The following is a 13272-nucleotide window of genomic DNA, read 5'->3' as shown; positions in this document are numbered from 1 at the left end:
GTTTCTCTCTTTGTGTACTGTCCATATTCCCCTAAGATAGTCATCAGGAACCTCTGATTCCTTCTTCAAGGGTTGTTCAGCACATAACTACTTCCCCTGGATAACAAGTTCACTTAGCCCTCCTCTCCTGGGAGCAAGGGTTCAGGGCATCAGAATTGAAGGACCTTACCACTCCCTCTTCCTTCCAAGAGGACTGTTTCAAAGTACTGCAGTGGTCAGGGGAAAACAGATTGGCTGAGGACCTAACCCCACGTCTTTCTGGAGATAATCTTTTCTTGACATTGGTTCTGACTCTGACCTCACATAAGGCATAAGGAGAGTCATTTTGTGAGTTTTTTCCCTTCCTTCTTCAAATCTCTTCTGGCAAACTCTTGGAGGTTTGTGTTTGTGTTTGTGTTTGTGTTGCTTGAAGTGGGGGGTGAGGATGAGTACCAACTTGAGTGAAGGAGACTGTGCCTTCACCTCACTGCCCCTCCCAGGAATAAAGACCAAACAAAAGCAACTCAGGGAAACAAGGCTATCCTTGGACTTTATCAAGAGAGCTTCCTTTCGAAACAAAATACCTCCCTCCCTCCCATGGCCCCTGAAAAGTCTCCTCTCAGATGACAGCGGTCCTAAGCCCCAATCGGTTTGTTTGAAATCCATGTTTAGGTCCCAGCATGTGGCAATGTTCTCCACTCCGATGACACTTTTCGCTTCTAATAATAGAGCAGATGAAGTAATATTGCAATTGATGTTCCCGGGAATTTGATTGGATAAGTGCATAAACTGTGGAAGGGAAGGAGATTGTATGGACGGATCACATTAGTATTCCTGTCCTATCAATGTGCCGGGCCACGACCAACGTCAGCCGGACCGACTCCGTGCGTCTGCCAGTCCCGCCACGGATTCATCTGGGATCCTCACACAGAGCAGCCAGCAGAGACGAGGGATCAAGGCGCAGATTAGCGCCAGTTGCCTTCTGCGGAACAGCTCGCCCCTTCCAGGCCTGGCGACCGTGGAGGGAGGGGAAAGGAGAACCGCGCACCGCTGCGGGAAGACACCGAAGCAAGAGAGACACCCCCTCCCGCCCCCCACCTTGCAGCGCAGGCTTTTGAACGCTGCTTCCCCCATCTGAATGGAAACTCGGAACCGCCCGGCGGCGCGTTCCTCCTCGCTCAGCCTGTCAATCCATGCCGAGAGGAAGGCGGTGCAAGCCCGCGCCAGCAGCGTCCAGCTCCCGGGACAGGGTCGGCAAGGCTGCTGAGCAGAACTTGATCGCGCCTCTTCGTCGCTGCTAGTGGAAGCGATGCTGCACCGCACAGGCAGCGCTTCCCCGGCTCTCCTTCAAGCTGAAGGTTACCCACCCGCGCAGCCAGCCGCAACCTTGTGAGCCGCGCGCGCCTCGGGGTCGGGGCTCCGGCTGCTCCGCGGCGGCGTGCAGGGGCAACCACCGGGCCGCCCGCGCCGGGGCGCACTGCACCAGCGGCTTCGGCTTGGTGGATGTGTATGCATGAGTTCTGCACCGAATGGGCGCAAAAAGCGCCCCAGCCGGTCCACCCGCTCCTCGATCTTCCAGATCAGCAAGCCTCCGCTGCAGAGCGGGGATTGGGAGCGCAGGGGCAGCGGCTCCGAAAGCGCCCACAAAACCCAACGAGCCCTGGACGACTGCAAGATGGTGGGTGAAAACTGCGCCTTTTTCCCTTTTTTCCCCCCCTTTTCTCCCTGGGGGGGGTTGTGGGAGTCGTGTATCTTAATCGTTTGCTTGAGTGCCAACCACTCCCCACCCTCAAGCCTCCTCGCCATGCCGATCACGTGCATGATGTACTATTTTTAAATCTGCACTCCCCCAGATGCGGGGTGACACCCAGGTCGAAATGGCCCTGCCAAGACAAGAGTCATGGGTCTGGATCCTGGGAGTCAGAGGCTAAAGGTGATGCCTCTACCCCGGGAAGAATGGTGGTAGACGCGAGGGAGGGTGAACAGGCTGGCTCGCCAGGGAAAGAGGGTGGGGGTGCGGCTTGGTGGTGACACAGTCACAAACAAACCCAAACAGAGCCCAGGAGCGCTGCAGAGGCGATGAAGGGTCCCAGCGCAGAGGACAGGAAGTGGCCAGTCTTTCTGTCAGGGTCCAAACCAGAAGCGTTCAGCGGTCAGGCAGGAAGGGAAAGGTTTGCCTGTTGTGTCCTACTTTGTGCGTGCGTGTGTGTGTGTGTGTGTGTGTGTGTGTGTGTGTGTGTGTGTGTGACTTCAAATCAGTATCCTAGCAGGAGCAGAGAGACATCTATTTCAGAGCCCTCGGCATCATTCTCCAGTGGCCTGGGAGTGGCTTGATAGCTTCTCAAAGATGTTCTTGCTCTTCAGAAACCGAGTCTGAAAGTGGGGGCAATTGGGACCGCAGTTGGAGCTTCCATGGCTAGCTTGCTGAGGAAAAATAAACATTGGCATTGGATAAAGAGACTCGCCACTTTGTGTCTTGAGATTTAAAACAGGTCATTAGCTGGAGATTTGGGGTGCCAGCCCAGACAGAGGTCAGTGAAATCTGTTTACGAACACGAAAATAGTTAAGTGTCTGATGATAAGTGAATGTTTAGTGAAAGAAACTGGCTTGTTTTCCAGCTTGTCCAAGAGTTCAACACACAAGTGGCTCTGTACCGAGAGTTGGTCATTTCTATTGGGGATGTCTCGGTCAGTTGCCCCTCGCTCCGGGCGGAAATGCACAAGACAAGAACCAAAGGCTGTGAAATGGCCCGTCAGGCACACCAGAAGCTGGCTGCCATCTCAGGGTAGGAGACGCTTGACTTTATCTGGTAATTCGTGTACATGATGCATGGATGCTGCTGGCAGAATTCTGTGGTGACTGGAGCCTCAGAATGATCGCTACAAAGCAAATCTGATTTTAACCCATCATCCCGAGATGAGAGAGCCCTTAATATGAAAGCTGTGTGACTGGGATGATAGATAGAAAGAAAGACAGACAGACAGACAACACAAATATATGCACGTGTGTGATTTTGGTCATTAACTGAGTTTTAAAAAGTTAACTTTCAGTTAATTAACTGGAATTGGGAGCTTACAATTTCGGGGAGGGGGATGTCTGTCCATTAAAGTTACATGATCCTTTTTGAAGATGATTTTGTAATCTACTGCTGGACAAAAGGCTGATGCTGGAGAGAGAAAATCTCTGCTAAACCTCAGATTTAGTAAACTATTTATGCCACGTGATACATTCCTATGGTGCTGCTTAAAGTGAGTAAAATAAAATCTTAGGCAAAAAGTATATTCTTTTACTAGATGTGAAAGGGAGGTTTTTGACCCAAGTAAAGGTGTTTTGTCGATGCTGCTGTTTTATTTTGTTTTTGCACATTGGGGATACTGACAAATTTGAGTTAACATCAGCTAGATGTATCCCCCACGCCTCGTTTTTATTTATTTCTATCACATTTGTGGATTCTCAAATCCACGGGAGATGCTAATGGAGTAAATGCAAACCCCCTTTCTGGGATCCCATCTTCTCCATCTGGACCTCAGGATCAGGAAAAGAACCAGCGATTTGACAACAGTTGCCGTGGTCAAACTAGGTACACCCAGAGGCGTTATGAGCCTCCTTTCAGAGACACCGTAAGTGCTTGATGAGTCCCCATCTAGTCTTGGTCCGATTTTTCTTTGTGAGTGTGGCTTTTTCATAAGACAAGAGTAGATGCATCTATTCACCTAATGATGCGGCGGACCGATCACTTAGGAAACAGAATTAATATCCTTCTTTCCCATCTTCAACGATATACAATAACATTACTGGCATACAAAGTTGAGAAAATCATGTTAATTATTTTAAATAACTCATTTATGTTTGACAACAGGAATTTTATTTCACGAAAAAGTTAAGTTTCATTCACTTGAAGTGAGGGATACACAGAACACCATGCAGACCTGTTTTATTTAGGAGTGCTATGGAGAAGCTGTAGCCTTTTCTATGGCACTGTATTTAACAGAAAGTGAACCTGGAAAGTAGTGGGGAAGCATGTGTGTCAGGATATAGCAATAACAAACACCAAGAAAAAGCAACATGCAGAGTGACGTGGGGTAATGACGAACTGAAAAGTGGAGAAACATTGACTGGGGAGGACAGGGACTTGATGCTCATAGCTACATGTGAACATCTCCATAAATTCAAGATGGGGTCATATCCAGAGCTCCTTTTAGTGGACACTCAAAATGAGAACATATTCCAATCAGAGGGGGGGGGGGCTGGAGAAACAAGCAGGGGTTCGAGTCAATTGATTTTGCTGTCCTTGTGAAGTGAGCTCTCCGAATCACTTAGGGAAGATCTGACCATACTGGATAAATGTTGAGAGTTGAGGATGCGAAGTGGGTTGGATTTGCCCTGAACCTGGCAACCCTTCCCTGCTTGCTTATCTGTTAATCTGGGGTTAATGCTAATGGAGGCAGTTTTTATAAGAACTGGTGGGCAACAAGGGTCTTCTTAGATCTCTATAAACATAAATGGCACAATAGTCTAGCATAGAATTGGACACCTTTCCCCCTTTAAAAATAATTCAATACAATTTAACATTCTTTATAAGAAGTGACAGTATATAACTGAAGAAAATCCCCTTAGTTCCCTACCATCTGGGCTCCACTAATGAAGGACATGATTCCCTTTGGTGGAATCCTGTTTCTGATATTGCTTTATTATGTGCTTCTCATTCCAAACTTGACATGAAAGCTGTAGCGAGGCTGTAAGATTCACTGCACAGTTTGAGGCAGGGGGTGAGAAGCACACAGATTGCTGGACAAAGGAGAGACTTGAGTTTACTGAGTGTCTATTATCTGTCGTCTGAGAGAAGGATTGCTATTCCTGGTCTGAAACTCTATCTCAGAGATACTAGGGAGCTCTGCAAAGACTCAGCACAAAGTGCTGCAGACTGTATTGAACCCCACATTTCCTTTCCTCTGAAATCCTACTCTCTTCTCTACCTACTGCTGCCATACAAAGGGGTGTTATATGAATGGGGTTTTTTTATTATTGCTAAAATATGGGTGAATTTTAAAAAGAATAAGCTAACTAAAAGAAGTCATAAAATGTCACACATATATGATTTTATTTATATTGAATGTCTTTCCCTCAGAAATAGCAAATCCATAGAGACAGAAAGTATATTAGTGATTACCTGAGACTGATGGGAGTAGAGAGTATCTCTCCTTTCAGTATAATAGAAATGTTATAGAATCGGACAATAGTGGTACTTCTAGAACTTTGCATGTTTACTAAAGGTCATTGAACTTCCCACTAAAAATAAGTTAATTTGTAGTACATAAAGGATACCTCAATAAGTTTTCTTTAAAGATGCTGTCACCATCAATATGATTAACACTCGATTATTTGTTGACGCCATTCTTTCCTACTCTAAATATAGCTTGTGATAAAACAGTAGACATTGTAGGAAACAGAGAAACACAAAACTTGCTCTTTGCATTTGTCAAAATGCCTGTGCATTAACTGCCCATCACAACACTAATGTTCTGCTATTTGTAGGAATACAGAGACTGTTAAGGCAGGACTTCAGAGAGTAACTGAACTTACTTATTTCTTACAGCACAGACCACCTCTTCCTAGCCCAGGAGCTGAATTTGGAAGGAGGGAGGAAGGAGGTACAATTAAAAACAGACAGGAAAAAGAAAATGAAGCAAGATTGGAAGGCAAAAAGACAAAAGTAATTTAGAATGATGCCACAAATACATTATGACTCTCATCCCCAACTAACTGAAGCCTTCTGGGGATGATAGTGTTCTCGCAGACTAGCTCTGGGTAGGAAAGTCATCTTTACCAATATGATTACACATTATCTCATACTGTGTTTGGATCAGGGGCTGATCCAGCATGTCCTTTACTTTCAAAGTATAAGGTTCATCAGAATTGACCCTGATAGGTGACTGCAAAGTCTCCTCGGACAGGAGTGCCAAGCTATTATGTCTTTACAACCCAAATCCTTTTCTAGATAGTACACCTGGGGTGGTGGTGGGGTTAGAATGTTTAAAGATCAATACTGAAAATGGTCCACAAACTTCTTTAAGCACAAAATATGGAAAACTGATTTAATAGGCAGGTCAAAATAGCATTACTATGCACTGTTTGGGGGTGTGGTGTGTGTGTGTGTGTGTGTGTGTGTGTGTGTGTGTGGTGTGAATATGTGGTGTGTGTGTGTGTGTGTGTGTGTGTGTGTGTGTGTGTGTGTGTGTGGTGTGCATGTGCATACACATACACATATCAGAGGAAGGCAACAATCTAAACCCTGTCTCATTGGAATTCCTTTCCAAAATGAGACACCTTCAAAGAATTCTTAGGGCTCTTTGGAACTTTATAGTTAGGATTCTGAGGTTAGGAAGATAAAAGGGACATTGGATGCAACTTAACACAGTGCATATGGAGATTGGGAAGTGGAACACTTTGGGGATGTTTACTATCTTTTAAGACTTTTGTGGAATTAATTGCTCTGAACCTCACTCAGTTCTTTATCAATTTATTGTCATGCTTGATCCCAGGCCGTTGAGAGGACTGTGTGGGCTCATAGACAGAGTAAGCATCATGGGTCCAGCCTGTCCCCATCGGAGGCTGCTCTGAGACTAAAACTCAAGTCTCTCTTGTGTAGTGCTGACCCTATCAACCACAGTCCTTTCTTGGAAGGACAAAAGAGGGACACCCAAGGAGCCAACATCCTCCAGAAAGCTCCAGAGCTGTTCAGTGGCTAGGGGCTGTGGTGAGGATCGCGTCCCTCTGCTTGTATGGTGTCTGTGTTGGACTGAGACCTCCTCACAACTATACCTTATCTTAATGGCTCTTGCAGAGTCAAAGTGAAGAGGGGAGCAGGCGGGATCTTATAAAGAGGTGTAAATGGGATAATGTGAGAGGCAAGATTAGGAAGAGCATTGACTCTAAAGTAGATTAGATCTGGATAAAGCCCTGTCTTCACTTCACTGCTTACTAAGGACACACATGTAAGTCAATAAGCAGATTGCTTCACAGTGTGGCCAGTGGCCATCTGGTTCAGGGCCTAAGAACACAGACTTGGGGACCAGACTGTCAGTGCTGCTATTTACAAATGGTATGACCTTGGAAGAAGGATTGTCACCCTCTCCTCAGGTTCTTAAGTCAAATAAGGTCAATGAGTAATAGGACCAAATCTCATGGCGTTGTGGAGAAACTGGCTATCATATAGTGAGTGCTGTTATTACGTTCAGGTCAGTGTTTTTATAACTACTTAAACATCGAAAACTCAGATTGCCAAGAAACACTTATTGAAATTTTTATATTAATTTATCAAATGCTTTTCAAATAAATGCTTTAGCTGGAATAAATTTTGTTTACCTTTCTTTCTTACATTATCTTCTGAGGTATTTTCTATATTGAAAACGCCCCTAGAGAGCCATCTAATGTCCTATTCTTGAATACTTTACAAATGATGTGGAGATGTGAAGGCTTGAAAGTCAGTTTAGAATTATTTTCTTTATGTAAGTCAACCTAGAGCAGTCATAAGTCATAGAATACTTACCAAATCTTTACCTTGGTTCTTTGTGGGCTACATGACATTGGACATTTCTGCTAAATTCACTGTACACCTAAGTGACAGAGTTGAGCTCAATGACCTCTCAGCCTCCTGACTTCATTATTCCAGTATTCTTCATTAGTTGATGTAGAATCACAGGGGCATACGTTTATGGAACTGAGCTGTGAAAGTCATAAGCACCACACGGAGAGTTCAGTGACAGAAATCGAAAAAAAAAAAAAGTTGGGGGAATCTGAACATACACTCCGTTCACAATAAAGCATCCTAATTCCCTGATGGCCGTCTGCTGCAATGTTCTGAATATCATGGAGGGCTTAACTACAGGGTCTGTGAGTCCCTCTGCCCCCAGCCATGTTTTCCTTGTGCTGACACTCTCAACCACAATGTTTTCCTTGCTAGGTCAGTGTTCCCGCCTCCCCCCCCCCCCCCCCCCCCCCCCCTTCAGTGTGTTTCCGTTTTACTCATTTTCTACTCTGACTTTTTTTTAAAATTCCATATTTTCTAGCCCCACTTCCAGCTGATTCTGTTCTATTCCTTTGCCCTATGTGTTCAGAAGTAGATGTGTGAGAGAGAGAAGGGTGAGAACAGCATTTATTCACAGTGTCCCTTTTGACACTCTGGCTGAGACAGCAGCAGTTATGTGGGGTGAAAGATTGAGGAAGCGCAGGGTGATCATGGGTGCAGTTCCCACAGCTTTCTTTGAGTCTCATGATGGAGGATATACTAGGTGGGCAGTGGCAGCCTCAGCTGTCAGCTAAGAGACCTGTGGTTGGCAGGCATGTCAGGACATCCACTCCGACTTTCATCTTCCCTTCCTATATATGCGTTTTCCTTAAAGAGAAAGTATCTCTCTGGCTCGGTAGCAAGAGACAAGTTAGGGATATGCTATTCAGTGATGACAGAATCACAACTCTGAATCCAGTGGCAAGAGCTGTGATGTAAAAAATGCCATAGACTAGGTGGCTCAAACAGCAGAAACACGTGGACTCAGAGCTGTGGAAGTGAGGCCAGGCCCAAATGTTGACAAAGTTGGCTATAAGCAAGATTCTCCCTTAGCTTTGAGTGGTTTGCTGGCAGTCTCGGACGTTCTTTGGCTTGTTGAAGCATCTCTACCTTCCTCTTCACTTGGCATTTCCCTGTGAGTATGTCTGTCTCTAAAGTTCCCCATTTTGCAAGGACGCCCAACATATTGATTAGGAGTCCACCCCAGTTAGAAGTCCAGTGTGATCTTACTCTAGTTTAACTTCTCATACCTGCAGAACATTATTTCCCAAAACAGGTCACATTCTGAAGTACTCAGGGGTAGGAATTCAGTGTGTAAATTTGGGGAGGACATAATTCAACACACCACAAACATTCTTGATTCTGCTTTTCTAAAGGGGAGGAGGACAGTGAAGGTAGAGTTTTGTTCAGAACTTTCTACATACCCTCCACTTTCACAAAATGACAACCCACGATGAAATGTTTTTTATTTGCACAACTGTAGTTTCTTGTAGGGGTGAAATTTGTGACAATAGAGAGAAATGGATATGTTCCAAGTCTCCAATATGGCTAGCACCTTGTTTGATCTGATTTAACTGTTGGTATATGAAGGTAAACCAAAAACACAACCACAAGAGAGTGAGAAAGAGACCACCCAACGGTCCCTTACATGAAGCATCACTCACTTTCCCTCCTCAGTTTGCGCAGGAGGATGAGCAAGCAGTGGTCCCTTCCTGGTGCTAACATTGCTACCTAAGAGCCATAAGCAACACCCCCAGCAAGTGACAAGGCATTGACACACACCAGGTTGAAAAGAGTGCTCGCTTCGTTGGTTTGTTTGTTAATCTGGTTGCTCTTTGCATCTCAGGCCACCCTCAAACTTTCTATCTTCTTGCCTCAACCTCCCAACTTCTGAGATTACAGTCCTGCACCACTATGTCCTGCTTGTAAGAGACCGGTATCAGTAACTAAACTCAGTGCGGTATGGACTCACGGAAAGTGATCTCCTATTGCCTGTGAAGTGTCCCCCTTTTTTTAACCTGTCAAACAGATCTAATGGCTTTCACCTTGTTAGGGTTTTCTTAGTTAATGTTCCCATTAGAGAGAAAATTGAATCTAAAATGAACTTTAGAAGATCTACCATGGCTTCATTATTTAAATAATAAAGTGCTGAAGAACAAGGTCATGTTTCTTTCATGTCTGCATCCTGAGTAGCAAGTTCCACAGTGCTGTGTCTTTTATTTTTATTAAGTTTAACAGGTATTTTAAAATCCATTCTTGAACTCTTATCTTGACTTTGGTAAGTATGGAGAGATTAGTTATTGTGTGCCGCTTTTACCAGAGTTGACTTATTTTTTTTCTATGCTATAATTTTAAAACTGATATACTAATTTGAGGAACATGACAAGGAAGCATTCCTGGGGCTTACTCCTTCATTATTACAGCAAATAGTGTAAGGTAATATTTAATTTAGGTCATTACACAAAACTTGGCTTGTGGCCTCATTTTGGATAGTAAATAATCACTAGCCACTGAGATGGCCTTTTAGAATTGTTCTTTAAACCTTCGGTCCTTGAGAGCGTGGCTGTGCTGCTTGCTAGGGAGGTACCAGGACATGGCACGGCCATAGTGGTAACTCAATTGTCCGGTTATTTATTTCTCTACTTTGGAAAATAAGATTGTGTGTATGTACAAATGTCAAGATGAGAGGTTGACATCGGATGTTTGCCGCAACTGCTGCCCACTTTACTTTTAGAAAGACAGAGTTTCTCACTGAACTTAGAGCTGGCTGGTTCGGCAGGACTGTCTGGTCGGCAAGTCCCAGAATCCCTACTCTAGCCGCCACTTCCCCAGCCTTGTGGTTACACTGTTGTACCACCTTGCACAGCTCTTGATTATGAGTTCTGGGGTTTGAACTGGGGTCCTCCTTTTTACTGATTTACCCATCTCCTCAACCTCCACAATATATATATATATATCACCTTATGAAAAATTCAGTTGTTTATATACAGTTACATACAGATTTAAACACACACAGAGCAAACTTACTTATGAGATCAGATCTTGTTGGATAAAGTATCCACACCTTTAAATTGAAGTGTTTTACAAACAAATGTTTCTGACCAATGGAAGACCATGGATGCAATCAGATCAACAAAAAGCCCACATTCTCAGCTACAGACACATATTAAGCTAAGAGTGAGCACTAACGTCACGGATTCGAAGGAGCCACAACCTGGTTGGTTCTTCAGTCATTACGGCTACCTTGAAGTTCCCCTCACCAATAGCCTCCTATCGTGTTTTATTATTCTCGGTGTACGCTGAGCCTCCTTTTTTCAACACATCTGTAACCATCCTGAGCTCAGAGGTGTATCTACCCAGGACATCTCCTGCTCTCTGCCTCCCAACTGATCTGCCTGCCTTCAATCCCTCACCCCTTGTCTTCAGTTTAGTTACTGGCTCCAAACTAAGCCTCCCTAAATGTCTTTCTGATCTTCTTACCTCTATGCTTTGAAGACTTCCAAAGATTCCCGTTGCCTAAAGCAGTGTTTTTCTAATGTGATCCTTGGACCATCCGTATGGAAATCACCTGCCTTCAGGTCTGAAAAATCTCAACATTCTGGGCAGGAGGACCGGAAGTCCAGACTGTTAACAAGCATCATCATATTCCCCCCAGAGACTCTGGAACATACTACATAGAGACCTGCTGGCCTAACACAGTGATTCTCAGCCTGAGCTACCCAGGGGAACCACAGATGCAGCTTTAAACATTCATAGCTCCTGACTTTCATGCCTAGAATTTCTGATTTAGTAGGCCTGGGATGCAGCCTAGGCATTGGATTTTTTTTTTAATCATCCTACAAGAGCATTTTGTTTGCCTACATTAAGAAAAAAAAAAAAAAACTTCAAAGACACCAGAGGTTTATTCCCTCGCAGAAGAGCCTTGGAATGGACAATTCAATTCAGAATTACATATGGAGGCTCAGGAAACCATGACTCTACCCTTATTCCTAGTTCTTGGGGTTCATCCTCAACCTCATTTTATGACTCAAGACTGATAGGAGTGCCAGCCCTAGACCCCAGGAAAAAAAGAAGAGAGTCAGGGCCATTAAAGAGTTCCAACCAGAGCTTGGTCTGGAACTTCATCTAATGGTCACATAGCCCCTGTACACTCTCTGGATGGACAATGTATTCTTTTCTTAGTATTCTTTCTTATAAAAATAAAGATATTATTACTAAGGGAAAAAAAGGACAGCTGGAGCTTTGAAAAAAACTAACAATGTCTGGCACATACACAACTCATTCCTTAGCCTTGTCTTCTACTACTTCCAAACACTTTTTATTCTTTAAGTCCAGACAGCAGGAGAACCGTATCCCATCACTCCTCACACATGCTCTCTGTATGAAGAGGCATATTTAGCCAAAAGAGAAAGTAGCCACTTTTCTGAATATCAAGACTGTAATTCTAGTCTCACTTTGGCCTGCCAGACTACTTACATTGAAAACCAGAACAGAAGGATGAGCTCCCCCCTCGTTGCCCCTCCCCCCAAAAAATTAAGAATCTTTTTCTGCCTTTTAGCAACATAAACTATGTGAAGTTCAGAAACCACGTTGGAGGGCAGGGAGTTAGGCCAAGTGCCTTTGAAATGATCTGAGGATAATTTTCATAAGATGGAATGTGGAATAAGATAAGGCCAGGTGGAAGTATCTCGAGTGGTACTCGAGAAGTTAGTTCTTTTTTTGGGGGGTAGATATTTATTTATTTATTATTTTATTTTTTTATTTTTGTTTTATTTTTTTAATTTTATTTTATTTTACAATACAATTTAGTTCTACATATCAGCCACGGATTCCCTTGTTCTCCCCCCTCCCGCCCCCCTCCCCTTCCCCCCAGCCTACCCCCATTTCCACCTCCTCCAGGGCAAAGCCTCCCCCAGGACTGAGATCAACCTGGTAGACTCAGTCCAGGCAGGTCCAGTCCCCTCCTCCCAGACCGAGCCAAGCAACCCTGTATAAGCTCCAGGTTTCAAACCGCCAACTCATGCAATGACCACAGGACCGGGTCCCACTGCCTGGATGCCTCCCAAACAGATCAAGCCAAGCTGGATCAACAACAGAGAGGGAGAACAAGGAATAGGAGACCATGGTAAATGAAGACCACATGAGAATAGGAAGAAGCAAAGTGTTAGAGAGGCCCACAGAAATCCACAAAGATACCCCCACAACAGACTGCTGGCAATGGTCGAGAGACAGCCCGAACTGACCTACTCTGGTGATGGGATGGCCAAACACCCTAATTGTCGTGCTAGAAACCCCATCCAACGACTGAGGGAACTGGATGCAGTGATCCACGGCTAGGCCCCAGGTGGAGCTCCAGGAGTCCAATTAGCGAGAATTGTTGAGGCCAAGGTTGGATAAAGCACAGGGACAAATAGCCAAACGAATGGAAACATATGAACTATGAACCAATAGCTGAGGAGCCCCCAACTGGATCAGGCCCACTGAATGGGTGAGAAGTTAGTTCTTAAAACTTTACCTGACACTAAGTGGGCCTCAGAAACAAAAACCAACAAACAGAAACATCTTAAATCTCCTTTAGTAAACGGAGATTTACTGAACAGCTAAACTATGGTGAACTGTTACGAATGAAAGGTGCAGGAGCCACATGATACAACAACCAGATAAGCTGAGGTCAAGATTGTAATGAGTTCGTCAAAGGACATTGAACTTAGAGTGCAATAGCTTA

General features: G+C 44.5%; 1 protein-coding gene across 3 annotated transcripts in view; it reads left to right on the top strand.

Moving 5' to 3' along the window:
• Positions 1-639: 639 nt before the first annotated feature.
• The window catches only part of Rgs7bp (regulator of G protein signaling 7 binding protein), a 100655-nt gene continuing 88022 nt past the window's right edge, over positions 640-13272 (top strand). Inside the window, exons 1-2 of one of the 3 annotated variants that reach the window (XM_052743234.1) lie at positions 640-1657; positions 2599-2765. In XM_052743234.1, coding sequence (XP_052599194.1) covers positions 1493-1657; positions 2599-2765 — 332 coding nt within the window. In that variant the 5' untranslated portion in view covers positions 640-1492. Of the gene's footprint in view, positions 1658-1820; positions 1913-2317; positions 2511-2598; positions 2766-13272 lie in introns of those variants that run through there. The other 2 variants (XM_052743235.1, XM_052743236.1) reach the window with 2 other exon arrangements.

Source organism: Peromyscus californicus, unplaced genomic scaffold (assembly GCF_007827085.1).
Source record: "Peromyscus californicus insignis strain IS unplaced genomic scaffold, ASM782708v3 Scaffold_18__1_contigs__length_77618521, whole genome shotgun sequence".
In the NCBI taxonomy this organism is placed as follows: domain Eukaryota; kingdom Metazoa; phylum Chordata; class Mammalia; order Rodentia; family Cricetidae; genus Peromyscus; species Peromyscus californicus.
The sequence above is the reverse complement of the archived record's forward strand: the minus strand, read 5'-3'. Positions and strand labels throughout refer to the sequence as shown.